At 31.3% G+C, this 15,443-nt stretch overlaps 3 protein-coding genes across 3 annotated transcripts; all 3 read right to left on the minus strand.

Annotated features, from left to right (window-relative positions):
• Positions 1-691: 691 nt before the first annotated feature.
• Positions 692-2,341, minus strand: LOC114759976 (MDIS1-interacting receptor like kinase 2-like; the record flags this gene model as incomplete). The annotated part of the gene is made up of 2 exons (XM_028949224.1): positions 692-1,056; positions 1,156-2,341. Coding segments are annotated over 2 exons (1,551 nt in total), but the record flags the coding sequence as incomplete, so codon positions are not given.
• A 3,973-nt stretch (positions 2,342-6,314) lies between these two features.
• LOC114759977 (probable leucine-rich repeat receptor-like protein kinase At1g35710) lies at positions 6,315-9,905 on the minus strand. The gene is made up of 11 exons (XM_028949225.1): positions 9,896-9,905; positions 9,677-9,748; positions 9,451-9,522; positions 8,547-8,618; positions 8,112-8,183; positions 7,660-7,731; positions 7,433-7,504; positions 7,207-7,278; positions 6,772-6,843; positions 6,546-6,617; positions 6,315-6,391 (listed from the first exon to the last, which is right to left on the minus strand). The coding sequence occupies exons 1-11, from the start codon at positions 9,903-9,905 to the stop codon at positions 6,315-6,317; spliced, it is 735 nt and encodes a 244-aa protein (XP_028805058.1).
• Positions 9,906-10,499: 594 nt separating this feature from the next.
• Positions 10,500-14,948, minus strand: LOC114759978 (leucine-rich repeat receptor protein kinase EMS1-like). Its single transcript, XM_028949226.1, has 6 exons — positions 14,657-14,948; positions 11,711-11,782; positions 11,259-11,330; positions 10,807-10,878; positions 10,581-10,652; positions 10,500-10,504 (listed from the first exon to the last, which is right to left on the minus strand). The coding sequence occupies exons 1-6, from the start codon at positions 14,946-14,948 to the stop codon at positions 10,500-10,502; spliced, it is 585 nt and encodes a 194-aa protein (XP_028805059.1).
• Positions 14,949-15,443: the final 495 nt, after the last annotated feature.

The following is a 15,443-nucleotide window of genomic DNA, read 5'->3' on the forward strand; positions in this document are numbered from 1 at the left end:
AAAAGGGGATAAGCTATAAGAGATTCTAAATTAAAAAAAAAAACAGGATTGCATTGCACCATACATATGAAACCTTTAACAATTAAGTCATAATCTACTTTCTTTTCTACATTGCAAAAAGTTTTAATTAATTTTATTACTCACCTAATTCACTCCCTCTTTGACCCTAGCATGATTTGACAAAAAATATAACTTAAATCTTACTGCGGAACTTCAGTAATTGGTAAAATCAATTTTACTTTGAACGCAATAAGAAATAAGAGGAGAGTTGACATGACTGGACATTCGCTTTGGGACAAAAAACAGAGCTTGCGCATTCATTTGAATATGACATTTTTAACTTAATTAGTTATATATAAGTTTATTGAATCATTATTGAGTTTTTATTCCATATCTTGCCACTTCAAATTTTGATGGTTGCTTCAATGTGTAGATTCCTTATAATTCAGTTTGATACCTCATTATTTTAACAAGATAAGGTTATGCCAAACTTGACATGCAAAGAGTTTTTTGATGGGCAAATATCAGCCGCAAGAGATTACACATATGGCAAGCTTCAAATCTAGACTTTGCGACAAATGCTTAAAGATTTCATGTGAGGCATTAAGCAAACATAAAACTGACAAATCCTTAGAGGTTTCATCTAAGGCACAAAGCAAACATAAAGCCAAATCTCAGCTATTTATCAAGACTAGATTATTCGCATATCTTGATTTAGTAAATGCTGGATTGAGATATCATTAAAAGGAGTGGTTAGTGGCAAGTCGGAGGATAAAAGCCTTTGAGACACTTGTTGCATTGTTGGTCGAGATTTGGGAGATGGATTTAAGCATGCTAATGCTATTATGACCAAAAGAATCACATCTCTTGCATCTTTTTGTGATGGCAGCTGGACATGTGGGTCTAACACATCCTTTAGCAAAATGATTTCAGTGTTGGCCTTTGAAAAAGATGATATTAAATCTCCAGGATGTCTTCCCATAATTGTTTCCATTGTAACCACTCCAAAACTATAAACATCACATTTTTCAGTCACAGTCAAGGTGTATGCAAGCTCTGCAAGGAACTAAAAGTTAAATAAATATTTATTAAAAGATAAATAATTGTAAAATACAACACAACAAGATAAGTAGCAAAGAAATCAAGAAAGCTGACCTGGAGCAACATAACCATAAGTACCAACTAGAAGAGTTTGATTAGATGTATCTGAATCAATGATTCTAGCTGTGCCAAAGTCAGATAGAAAAGCCTCCATCTTTGAGTTGAACAATATATTACTACTTGTTATGTCTCGATGGATAATTGGAGGAATGCAATCATGATGCATGTAGAACAAAGCATTTGCTATTCCTTTGATGGCATTCACTCTCTTACTCCAATCCAACTCTTTAGCTTCGTCATCATTATTCAACACATAAAAAAGGCTTCCTCTTTCCATGTATTCATAGATGAGAAACATGCACTGATTATGTATGCAAAAACCATGAAGCTTTATAATATTGCGATGTCGAATTTCAGTCAACATCTTCACTTCATTGTGAAAACTCTTGGCAAAAGATGTGTTTCCATATTCTCTTCTATGGAGTTTTTTTAATGCTACAATTTTGCCACTAGGAAGTTGTGCTCTATAAACACTTCCATAGGAACCGGTTCCAATACAATATTTGATGTCAAAGTCCTCTGTTGCTTCTATAATATTTTCATATGCAATTTTTCCATCATAATTCCATATGGAAAACAAATCTCCATTTTTTGTTTCTCTTGTCTCAATTATGAATTTCTTGCTCTTTTTGAAAAAATGAAACCAGATGAAACCCCCAACAAATATGATGACAACAAAAATTGTCAAAGGAATAATGATTTTCATCAAAGACTTTGAATCTTTAGAAGAATCATATATCTTCTCTAGACCAAGTAGTTCTTTATTACCATTTAAAATGTCATGAGGAAAAGAGCTATAAACTTCACTAGGGACATAGCCGCTGAGATGATTGTATGACAAGTTGATGTAGAGCAGCTCACTAAGCTCTTTAGGTATATTACCAGAGATATTATTGTAGCTCAAATCAATGCTACATTTTGATGGAAAAGTGCATATCCCATATGGTAATAGTCTATTGATTTTGTTGTGACTAAAGTCAACATGAAATTCAACATCGAACCTGTTCCTAAAGTAAGGCACAATTCCACTCAGCTTGTTTTGGGAGACATTTAGAAGAGAAAGAGAATATAAATATTCAAACTTTATTGGTATGCCACCAATTAGTTGATTTTGAGAAACATCAAACTCTTCTAGATTTGTCAAATTGAAAATGAAAGAAGGGATATCACCTGCAGTAAATAAATTTATGCACAAGTCTTTAGTTTTTGTTATAAAGGAATGACTCTAGATAGATTGCATTTATTCAAATTGAGCAAGGGTGGAAGGTAAGTAAGATTACTGGAAGACAAATGTAAATATTGGATGAATGAACAAAGAGCTAGGATTTTAATTAGAGTGGTACCTATTATTCCCATTCTAGAAAGATTCAAATATTTTAGTTTTGGAAATGTAATGAAGTTGAGATCTACTAGCCAAGGTTGCTGTGAATGGATTCTTGATTGGTCAATTGAAATTACATTTTCAAAGCTATTGCAAGATATGCCATGCCAGTCACAATAATAGTTTGAGCCATTATCTTTGATGTTCCACCATTTGCTCTTAAGTAGTGCATCCTTCTCCTCTGTGATCATCACAGAGCTTTAGCATTAGTGAACAAAATAATGGCACTATTTACTAGTCATGTGTCTTCAACACATCTCCCCTTAAAACCAAAAGTTTGTTCATGCTTGTCCTTTATTATATTATTGTGGTTAATTTATAGAACACCTAGTTTTATTTGAATTGTTAATATCATAAAACTTAAAAATGACTTCTTGATACTAAGACTTTTTTCACTTAAAACATGCTAAGTATTTTAATCCTTTAAAATGTGTCTTGAACATATTATTTCTCAATCTTTTTTAAGTTCGGGATAGGGTGAGATGTAACTCACTTGAACTAAAATGGTTATAAGACAAGTTTAGATATTCGAGATATGGAAGAACTTCTAGCTGCACTGGAATACTACCTGTCAAAACACATTCCTTTGAGTTGCAAATGTGTTTTAGGTTACTTCTAATCAAAATAAAGATCCAATGGGGCAAGACTGGAAGATAACAAGCACATAAGATTATTGTAGGACAAATTGATAAATTTTTATCATTAATCTATTGAATGTTTGGCCAAAAATTTTTTTAGTTACCAATTTCGATTGATGATGAAATTTTGCATAAAATTTCATGGCAAACGAATATCATTGGGGTTTTTATTTTAGATTCAGAACTTTTACGTAGAAAAATTTTTATTTACTGGTTTAAGATTGTTGTTGTTGTTTTGTTGGTTATAATTGTTGCGATTTGCCTCTTTTCTTAGCTAGTTGGTTGGTTGACTTTGTTCTTTTCAATTTACAAGCATTTTGAGATAGGGTGGAATATGAACTAGACAATATCAACTCAATGAGGGATGATTTGTCAAGAATATTAGTTAAGATTATAGGTTTATAAACATTTAGTGTAGTTGAAGTTCAAAATTTCAGTATTAATAATTGAATATAGGTTTTTTAGTTGATTGTCTATTACATTTAATTGAACTATAGATTGGTTAAGTTATTGACCATTAGGTTTAGATGAATTAGAATTGGAAACTTTAGTTATCCTAGAGTTACATTTGAGTTTTAGTATTGAATTCATTGAATTTTAGTTGAATTTGAGTTTACTAAAAATTGCGTTTTAGCTTTGAATTGGTTTTATATTGTTTTGGTCTATTCTGCTAGATGGAATTGGTGTATTTTGTTTCGGTATTACAAGGAAGTTATATACAAATTAAAACAAATTTATATAAAATTTTTTTTGACCTTTTACAGCAGTTAATAAAATAACCATCGTGGATACTAAGTTCTTCAATGCTATTTATTGAAGCTTTTTCATGGCGATTATTTCCTAAAAATTGCTTGGAAAGTGTCTTTCCACGGTGGTTAAGAATCGCTATGAAATTCTCAGTTTTTTACATCGACAGTAATTACTTTGCCTCTAAAATCGTTATGAAAAATCCTTTTTAAGCCCCTTAAAAGATTTTTTTAGAGAGAATTACAATAAAGTGCCAAGGAAGAAAAATAATTATTAAAAATATCCCAATAACAACTTAAGTAACCTGTAATGACAAGTTTTAAAGTAGAGAATGACAATCTTTGGGACTTATTTTATATATTTTTTTCCTTTCTTTGAAACCTCATTGTTATTCTCCCGTTTTTTTTTGTATAGTGTTAGTGTGAGATTTTGTTTATTTCTAGTAGTTACTAAGGGCTACCATATCAAAATTCTGCCAATCACTTCATTCCATTTAGAAGATTTAGAGATAATAATTTTCGTTTGAGACCAATAGACCCCACTCTTGGGCCAGTTTTGCCAACACTGCCCAGTTTATTAATGTCTATTACAATAACAAATTCCATTGTTAGAAGAACAACTCTATTTGAAAGGTTTAATAGACAATGCAAGTTTACATTACAATTAACTTTTATTTGTTGCTAAACATAAATTTATCTGAATTTTCTTGTTACAAGACTACTTAACTAGACCTCACATGTTACCCAACCGTGTGTTTTTATACTCATCACATATATCATACTAATACGATGGGAATGATATGAGTGGGGTGGGAGTTATTCTATCCATGCGAATATTATTTTCTTTATTCCTTTTACTAACAAAAAGTATACAGGGTTGAATAATTGTGGGGTAGGAAAGTGGGGGGGAGGGTGGAACAATGAAAGAATGTGGTCACTAGTTCTTGAAAGAAGTGTGGATCATGTTTACAAGGTATCCTTATTCATCAACTCTAGCTTTATTTTTTTTAATTGACTTTTCTAGGAAGATGAACTAATTAGCATTGCTTGCGTCATATAATAATTTTACTGGCTAGTTGAATTGCAAATGTGTTGCAAATTAAATTGTTAGAAGAACAACTCTACCTGAAAGGTTTAATAGATAGTGTAGGTTTACATTACAATTAACTTATATTTGTTGCTAAACATAAATTTATTTGAATTTTCTTGTTACAAGACTCCTTAACTGGACCTCACATTTTAACCAACCATGTGTTGTTATACTCATATATATAATACTAACACCATGGGAATAATGAGATTGGGGTGGGAGTTATTCTATCTATGCCAATTCTATTTCCTTTATTTCTTTCACTGATAAGAAGTATACAGGGTTGAATAATTGTGGGGTAGGAAAGTGGTGGGGGAACAACGAAAAAATATGCTCACCAGTTCTTGATAGAAGCGCAGCATCATGTCTATGAGTTATCCTTATTCATCTACTGCAACTTTTTTTTATTGAATTTTCTAGAAAGATGAATTAATTTGCATTGGTTGTGTCTTATAACATCTACCTTAAATTTTTTTTAATTGAATTTTGTAGGCAGATGAGCTAATTAGCATTGCCTGTGTCTTATAATAATTTTACTGGCCAATTGAATTGTAAATGTCTTGTAGGCTATTTCAAATCTAAATTGAGTAAATTTGAGATATGAGGGTAGAAGGTACATAACTCACCGATAATATTGTTGTAAGAAAAGTTTAGATAAATGAGATTTGCAAGAGCTCCAATTTCAGTTGGAATGGTACCTGTCAAAGCCAGTTATTTGAGTTGTAAAAGTATTAGAGCTTATTTCTTATCAACTAAAAACTAAGAGCTAATTCGCTGAATTAAGTTATAGAGGCAAATAAAACTTAAAATTGAGAAAATTTGCTAGATGAGAGTGAAAGATGTATCACTCACCAATAAGGCTGTTGTTAGACAAGTTCAAATCGATAAGATTATGAAGACCTCCAATTTGAATTGGAATGATACATGTCAAAGCCAATAATTTGGGTTGCAAATGTGTTGTAGTTTATTTCTCATTAAACAAAAATTGAGGTTTAATTTGGTAACTTAAGTTATAGAGGGAAATAAAACTCTAAATTGAGCAAATTTACAAAACGAGAGTGAAAGGTGCATAACTCACCAATAAGATTATTGTTAGATAAGTCTAAATGGGCAAGATAATCAAGAGCTCCAATTTGAGTTGGAATGGTGCCTGTCAAAGCTAATAATTTGAGTTGCAAATATGTTGTAGTTTATTTCTTATCAAATAAAAATTGAGGGTTAATTTGCTCTATTAAGTATAGAGGGAAATAAAACTCTAAATTGAGCAAATTTGCAAGATGAGAGTGAAAGGTGCATAACTAACCAAAAAGACTGTTGTTAGACAAGTTCAAATGGGTAAGAGTAAGAAGAGCTCCAATTTGAGTTGGAATGATACCTATCAAAGCCAATAATTTGAGTTGCAAATGTATTGCAGTTTATTTCTTATCAAATAAAAATTGAGGGTTAATTTGCTCTATTAAGTTATAGAGGGAAATAAAACTCTAAATTGAGCAAATTTGTAAGATGAGAGTGAAAGGTGCATAACTCACCAACAAGATTGTTGTTAGACAAGTCCAAATTGTTAAGATTATGAAGAGCTCCAATTTGAGTAGGAATGGTACCTGTCAAGGCCAATAATTTGAGTTGCAAATGCGTTGTAGTTTATTTCTCATCAAACAAAAATTGAAGGTTAATTTGGTCACTTAAGTTATAGAGGGAAATAAAACTCTAAATTGATCAAATTTGCAAAACGAGAGTGAAAGGTGCATAACTCACCAGTAAGATTATTGTTAGACAAGCCCAAATAGACAAGAATATGAAGAGCTCCAATTTGAGTTGGAATGGTACCTATCAAAGCCAATAATTTGAGTTGCAAATGTGTTGTAGTTTATTTCTTCTCAAATAAAAATTGAAGATTAATTTGCTCTATCAAGTTATAGAGGTAAATAAAACTCTAAATTGAGCAAATTTGCAAGATAAGAGCCAAAGGTGTATCACAAACCAAAAAGATTGTTGTTAGACAAGTATAAATAGGCAAGATTATGGAGAGCTCCAATTTGAGTTGGAATCGCACCTGTCAAAGCAAATATGTTGTAGTTTATTTCTTATCAAATAACAATTGTGGCTTAATTTACTGTATTAAGTCATAGAGGCAAAGAAACTCTAAATTGACCAAATGTGCAAAATGAGAGTGAAAGGTGCATAACTCACCAATAAGATTATTGTTAGACAAGTCCAAAAGGACAAGATTATAAAGAGCTCCAATTTGAGTTGGAATGGTGCCTATCAAGGCCAATAATTTGAGTTACAAATGTGTCGTAGTTTATTTCTTATCAAATAAAAATTGAGGGTTAATTTGCTCTATTAGGTTATAGAGGCAAATAAAACTCTAAATTGAGCAAATTTGCAAGATGAGAGTGAAAGGTGCATAACTCACCAACAAGATTGTTGTTAGACAAGTCCAAATGGGTAAGATTATGAAGAGCTCCAATTTGAGTTGGAATGGTACCTGTCAAGGCCAATACTTTGAGTTGTAAATGTGTCGTAATTTATTTCTTATCAAAAAAAAAATGAGGGTTTAATTTGCTCTATTAAGTTATAGAGACAAATAAAACTCTAAATTGAGCAAATTTGCAAGACGAGAGTGAAAGGTGTATAACTCACCATTAAGATTGTTGTTAAACAAGTCCAAATGGGTAAGATTATGAAGAGCTCCAATTTGAGTTGGAATGGTACCTGTCAAAGCCAATAATTTGACTTGTAAATGTGTTGTGGTTTATTTCTTATCAACTAAAACTTGTACGACAATTTGCTGTATTAAGTTATAGTGGTAAATAAAAATCTAAATTGAGCAAATTTGCAAGAAGAAAGTGAAAGGTGCATAACTCACCACTAAGATTGTTACGGGACAAGTCCAAATGGGTAAGATTATGAAGAGCTCCAAATTGAGTTGGAATGGTGCCTGTCAAAACCAATAATTTGAGTTGCAAATGCATTTTATTTTATTTCTTATCAAATAAAAATTGAGGCTTATTTTGCTCTATCAAGTTATAGAGGTAAATAAAACTCTAAATTGAGCAAATTTGCAAGATAAGAGCCAAAGGTGTATCACTCACCAAAAAGATTGTTGCTAGACAAGTATAAATAGGCAAGATTATGAAAAGCTCCAATTTGAGTTGGAATGGCACCTGTCAAAGCAAATGTGTTGTAGTTTATTTCTTATCAAATGAAAATTGTGGGTTAATTTACTGTATTAAGTCATTAAGGCAAAGAAACTCTAAATTGACCAAATGTGCAAAATGAGAGTGAAAGGTGCATAACTCACCAATAAGATTATTGTTAGACAAGTCTAAAAGGATAAGATTATAAAGAGCTCCAATTTGAGTTGGAATGGTGCCTATCAAAGCCAATAATTTGAGTTACAAATGTGTCGTAGTTTATTTCTTATCAAATAAAAATTGAGGGTTAATTTGCTCTATTAGGTTATAGAGGCAAATAAAACTCTAAATTGAGCAAATTTGCAAGATGAGAGTGAAAGGTGCATAACTCACCAAGAAGATTATTGTTAGACAAGTGCAAAAGGATAAGATTATGAAGAGCTCCAATTTGAGTTGGAATGGTGCCTATCAAAGCCAATAATTTGAGTTGCAATTGTGTCGTAGTTTATTTCTTATCAAATAAAAATTGAGGGTTAATTTGCTCTATTAAGTTATAGAGGCAAATAAAACTCTAAATTGAGCAAATTTGCAAGACGAGAGTGAAAGTTGCATAACTCACCATTAAGATTGTTGTTAGAGAAGTCCAAATGGGTAAGATTATGAAGAGCTCCAACTTGAGTTGGAATGGTACCTGTCAAAACCAATAATTTGACTTGTAAATGTGTTGTGGTTTATTTCTTATCAACTAAAAATTGTACGACAATTTGCTATATTAAGTTATAGAGGTAAATAAAACTCTAAATTGAGCAAATTTGCGAGACGAAAGTGAAAGGTGCATAACTCACCATAAAGATTGTTATGAGACAAGTGCAAATGGGTAAGATTATGAAGAGCTCCAAATTGGGTTGGAATGGTGCCTGTTAAAGCCAATAATTTGAGTCACAAATGTGTTTTAATTTATTTCTTATCAAATAAAAATTGAGAGTTAATTTGCTCTATTGAGTTATAGAGGCAAATAAGACTCTAAATTGAGCAAATTTGCAAGATGAGAGTGAAGGGTGCGTAAGTCACCAATAAGATTGTTTTTAGACAAGTCCAAATGAATAAGGTTATCAACAGCTCTAATTTGAGTCGAAATGATACTTGTCCAAGCTAATAATTTGAGCTGCAAATGTCTCATAGGTTTTTTTTTATAAAGTAAAAATTAAGAGTTAAATTGCTCTATTAAGTTATAGAGGCAAATAAAACTCTAAATTGAGTAAATTTTCATGATAAGAGTGAAAGGTGCACGACTCACCATCAAGATTGTTGTTAGAGAAGTCCAAATGGGTAAGATTATGAAGAGCTCCAATTTGAGTTGGAATGGTACCTGTCAAAGCCAATAATTTGAGTTACAAATGTACTGTAGTTTTTTTCTTATCAAGTAAAACTTGAGGGTCAATTTGCTCTATTAAGTTATAGAGGCAAATAAAACTTTAAATTGAGCATATTGGCTAGATGAGAGTGAAAGGTGCATAACTCACCAACAAGATTGTTGGTAGACAAGTCCAAATTGGTAAGATAATGAAGAGCTCCAATTTGAGTTGGAATGGTACCTGTCAAGCCCAATAATTTGAGTTGCAAATGTTGTATAGTTTATTTCTTGTCAAATAAAAATTGTGGGTTAATTTGTTCTATTAAGTTATAAAGGCAAATAAAACTCTAAATTGAGTAAATTTGCATAATGAGAGTGAAAGGTGCACAACTCACCATCAAGATTGTTGTTAGAGAAGTCCAAATGGGTAAGATTATGAAGAGCTCCAATTTGAGTTGGAATGGTACCTGTCAAAGCCAATAATTTGAGTTGCAAATGTACTGTAGTTTTTTTCTTATCAACTAAAAATTGAGGGTTGATTTGCTCTATTAAGTTATAGAGGGAAATAAAACTCTAAATTGAGCATATTGGCTAGATGAGAGTGAAGGGTGCATAACTCACCAACAAGATTGTTGGTAGACAAGTCCAAATTGGTAAGATAATGAAGAGCTCCAATTTGAGTTGGAATGGTACCTGTCAAGCCCAATAATTTGAGTTGCAAATGTCGTATAGTTTATTTCTTGTCAAATAAAAATTGTTGGTTAATTTGCTCTATTAAGTTATAGAGGGAAATAAAACTCTAAATTGAGCAAATTTGCAAGATGAGAGTGAAAGGTACATAACTCACCATTAAGATTGTTGTTAGACAAGTCCAAATGGGTAAGATTATGAAGAGCTCCAATTTGAGTTGCAATGGTACCTATCGAAGCCAATAATTGTAGTTGCAAATGTGTGGTGGTTTATTTTTTATCAAATAAAAATTGAGGGTTAATTTACTCTATTAAGTTATAGAGGCAAATAAAACTCTAAATTGAGGAAATTCGTAACATGAGAGTGAAAGGTGCATAACTCACCATCAAAATTATTGGTAGACAAGTCCAAATTGGTAAGATAATGAAGAGCCCCAATTTGAGTTGGAATGGTACCTGTCAAGCCCAATAATTTGAGTTGCAAATGTCGTATAGTTTATTTCTTGTCAAATAAAAATTGTTGGTTAATTTGCTCTATTAAGTTATAGAGGGAAATAAAACTCTAAATTGAGCAAATTTGCAAGATGAGAGTGAAAGGTACATAACTCACCATTAAGATTGTTGTTAGACAAGTCCAAATGGGTAAGATTATGAAGAGCTCCAATTTGAGTTGCAATGGTACCTATCGAAGCCAATAATTGGAGTTGCAAATGTGTGGTGGTTTATTTTTTATCAAATAAAAATTGAGGGTTAATTTACTCTATTAAGTTATAGAGGCAAATAAAACTCTAAATTGAGGAAATTCGTAACATGAGAGTGAAAGGTGCATAACTCACCATCAAAATTATTGGTAGACAAGTCCAAATTGGTAAGATAATGAAGAGCCCCAATTTGAGTTGGAATGGTACCTGTCAAGGCCAATAATTTGAGTTGCAAATGTGATGTAGTTTATTTCTTGTCAAATAAAAATTGTTGGTTAATTTGCTCTATTAAGTTATAGAGGGAAATAAAACTCTAAATTGAGCAAATTTGCAAGATGAGAGTGAAAGGTACATAACTCACCATTAAGATTGTTGTTAGACAAGTCCAAATGGGTAAGATTATGAAGAGCTCCAATTTGAGTTGGAATGGTACCTATCGAAGCCAATAATTGGAGTTGCAAATGTGTGGTGGTTTATTTTTTATCAAATAAAAATTGAGGGTTAATTTACTCTATTAAGTTATAGAGGCAAATAAAACTCTAAATTGAGGAAATTCGTAACATGAGAGTGAAAGGTGCATAACTCACCATCAAAATTGTTGGTAGACAAGTCCAAATTGGTAAGATAATGAAGAGCCCCAATTTGAGTTGGAATGGTACCTGTCAAGGCCAATAATTTGAGTTGCAAATGTGATGTAGTTTATTTCTTGTCAAATAAAAATTGTTGGTTAATTTGCTCTATTAAGTTATAGAGGGAAATAAAACTCTAAATTGAGCAAATTTGCAAGATGAGAGTGAAAGGTACATAACTCACCATTAAGATTGTTGTTAGACAAGTCCAAATGGGTAAGATTATGAAGAGCTCCAATTTGAGTTGGAATGGTACCTATCGAAGCCAATAATTGGAGTTGCAAATGTGTTGTGGTTTATTTTTTATCAAATAAAAATTGACGGTTAATTTGCTCTATTAAGTTATAGAGGCAAATAAAACTCTAAATTGAGCAAATTTGCAAGATGAGAGTGAAGGGTTCATAACTCACCCAGAAGATTGTTGTTAGACAAGTCCAAATGGTTAAGATTATGGAGAGCTCCAATTTGAGTTGGAATGGTACCTGTCAAAGCGAATAATTTGAGTTGCAAATATATTGTAGTTTATTTCTTATCAAATAGTAATTGTGGGTTAATTTGCTTTATTAAGTTTTAGAGGCAAATAAAACTCTAAATTGAGCAAATTTGTAAGATGAGAGTGAAATGTGCATAATTCACCAATAAGATTGTTATTAGACAAGTCCAAAGCGAGAAGACTATGAAGAGTTCCAATTGGAGTTGGCATGGTACCTGTGATGACCAATAGTTTGAGTTGCAAATGTATTATAGTTTATTTCTTATCAAATAAAGGAATTGTAGAACAATTGTTGATCTCCTCTTTTCCAAGTATTTCTACATTACCATTAGAAATATAGTGTGGGAAAGAGCTAGAATTGTACTGCAAGCTAATGTATGTATTGCAAGTTTGATTTCCTTATTTTCTAAGGTCCTATTTGAATTCGAATCATACCTATCAATCCTATTTCTCCAAGATCCAATTCTGTAAAATTGGTAAATGCAGTGAAATTGAAATATGCTAGCCACGGCTGACTTGAAAACAGGTGAGTTTTCAATATTGACACAAGATGTTGCCACGGAAAGTCAGACAAGTCTCTGGCAAAAATTGAGCTTCTACAGCTATTTTTTGTGTCATCAGTAAATGTTTTCACTTGTAGCGGTGACGGTAGATATCACCGCCAAAACTTACTAGTTTTAGCAGCAACAAAACAAAGTCGCCGCTGAAAGAGACTTTCAGAACGACTTGTCACCACTGAAGAAATGAAGACATAAATGATATTTATATTTTGTTTCATGTGTAGGGGAGGTGAAGAGATGGATAATAAATATAAATCATATAATTAAGCCTATAAAAGTTTGATAAATTTATCAAGCCACATGGGATATTTTTCTTCGCACCTTAATCAAGATATCCTTATAGATAGATTAGATATAATCACATTCTTGTCTAAAAAATATATTAAATATATTAATATGATATTATATAATTATTTAATATTATCTGAAAATATCAATATAAATCATACATTTATTCTACAATTTCTAATAAATTAATAGTTAATGAATAAAAATATAAAAGCCGAAAATATACGTAAAAATTTACCAACAAATTTGCCAAAAATTATATAATTAATTTAGATGAAAAATAAATTTTTCAAGCAATGAAAAAAAATGCATGACGTAATCTGTAAATGACATTTTTTATTTTTATATAATACTTTTTATTTTTAATTAATATATTAAGTAATATTATAAACTGACTATAAATAAAAAATTTATTAAATTCATTATATTTCGTTCACTATATAAATACTTTAATTTATTTAAGAAGAATATTAGAATAGTTCATAAATATATATATTAAAATATAAGTTATAATATTAATATGTATTTACGTTATTTTTATAATATACATTAATATTAAAGTATATGTTAAGATATGTATAATTTAACATATTTATACAATAATTTTATATATTTATATCAAATATATATTAATAAATATTTATTATAAATAGTATTGGTGTGGCTGCTGGTGGGTGATGACGTGCTATTATTTTTTATTCCTTTTTTGGCAGTGATATTTGTCACCTCTAAAAGTATGATTTAACAGTGACATATAGGGTTGCCGTTGAAGGCACTGAATGTGGCTGCTGAAAGGACACTTCAGCAGCGACTTATTTTGTCACTGCCTATTATATTAGCAACAGTTGCTACCACAACGACTTGATGGTAACAAAAAGTCACTGTTGAAAATCTTCAGCGGCGACTTTTTGACTTTTCACATCATTGCCGCCGAAAGTCAATTTTTTTTTATAGTGGAATGTGGACTACCCAAAATAAAATTGAACAATCTAGATTTAATATAATTTCATTTTTTATGTTTTAAATAATTTTATATTTTCATCTGTGCAGAAATTTAAAATATAAATAATATCTTAATTATTCACATTTTCAAGAAAATATTTTTTTTTACTTACTTAAAAATTATTGGTTAAAAATTATAAATTTAAATAGTTGAAACTATAATTGTTCATGATATATTGCAGTGATAAGCATAGTGATGATCATCCCTGTAATAATCATTTAAACTGGTTCCTATTACAAGTGTCCCGAAAAAATTGTGAGCAAACATTTGGGACATGCAAAACCCGATAACTTAGCTACAAAAAATTAGCTTGGTTTTCAGTCTCTTCTATTAATTTTGCCTCCTCCTATTTTGTATTTTTCTGAAATTCCAGAAAAAAACGAAGTGATAGATCATCAATATTTTAAAAACTGGATAACCAAAGTTCACAAACATAGTTCTCCCAATCCAACTGATGCATAAGAAGTCACCGGCAGAAGCTAGAATAGATGTTAACTTGCCAGTATATGAGTGAGTTTTAGTAAGAGTAAATGTTAATTAATTTACTAGCAAGATTGTTTTGAAAAAAATAATGTTGAGATTTTAAAAGACTCCTATTTACGTTGGAATAGTACTTGTCAATAGATGTATTAGATTCTATGGAAGTAAATATGACATTTTAAAATCGACTGAGTTTTGCAAGGTAAGAGTGAAAGCAGAAGCTATATGACTTACCAGTAAGATTATTATGAAACAAGGACAAATGCCTAAGATAATGAAGAGTTGCTATCTGAGTTGGAATAGCGCCTATCAAACCCATTTCACGAAGACCCAAATGTTGTAGGTTGGGAAATGCTGTGAGGTTTAGATCTACTAGTCGAGGGTCCTTTGGAGTGATCATTGGTTGACTCATCTCAATAACACTTCCAAATTCATTGCAATATATGCCTTCCCAGTTACAAGAGTCATCCGAGAAGTTATTGCTAAAATCCCACCATTTGGTCTGAAACAGAGCTCGTTTCTCCTCTTCTATCATATCAATCTGTTGGGAGCAAGCTATAGCAAAGCATAGTAACAATACCAGTATCATCACACCCATCTTCCTTTAATTACGTTTGCACAAAGTGGTGATCACACAATAATGAATGCACCCATCATAGAGTCTTTATATAGACAAAAGCTTAACCACGATGGCTCAGGAAGTATTGTTTACAAATCAATGTCGTCCAATGACGCCATAAAAAAGACAGAGAAAACCGTTGGCAAAATAAATAAATAAAGACAAAGAAAACGCGTTGCACATACGCGGGGCCGCCTTATTGGGATGAAATTGTCATTATATTCTCAACTGCCCACGTCAATATTAAAGTTTTCCTTACTTGTTCTCCCCTGTCGGTTTACTCATTACGTGCATATAGATAAAGAGAAATAAAGAAGCAAAATGAAAGTTAACTCATAAATTTACTAAAAAAAAATAATAATACTTTCCCGCATTGTTCTTATTAAATTTAAAGATATCGATGCTTTACATTTCCAAGGAACTATATATTTTCAAGCAAGACTAAATTGGAAAGATTATATTTTGGGATAGGAA

This window comes from Neltuma alba, unplaced genomic scaffold, assembly GCF_004799145.2.
Source record: "Neltuma alba isolate B1F8T4 unplaced genomic scaffold, ASM479914v2 tig00010924_pilon, whole genome shotgun sequence".
NCBI classification, from domain to species: domain Eukaryota; kingdom Viridiplantae; phylum Streptophyta; class Magnoliopsida; order Fabales; family Fabaceae; genus Neltuma; species Neltuma alba.

Coding starts and splice junctions, on each gene's coding strand:
- LOC114759977 (XM_028949225.1), bottom strand. Junction 9,523..9,676: donor GTCTACCAACAATCTTGTTG/GTGAGTTATGCA, acceptor TGGCTTTGACAG/GTACCATTCCAACTCAAATT. Junction 7,505..7,659: donor GTTTAACAACAATCTTAATG/GTGAGTTATACA, acceptor TGGCCTTGACAG/GTACCATTCCAACTCAAATT.
- LOC114759978 (XM_028949226.1), bottom strand. CDS start 14,948: ATGGGTGTGATGATACTGGTATTGTTACTATGCTTTGCTATAGCTTGC. Junction 11,783..14,656: donor TCGTGAAATGGGTTTGATAG/GCGCTATTCCAA, acceptor TGGCTTCGATAG/GTACCATTCCAACTCAAATT. Junction 10,653..10,806: donor GTCTAACAACAATCTTAATG/GTGAGTTATGTA, acceptor TGGGCTTGACAG/GTACCATTCCAACTCAAATT.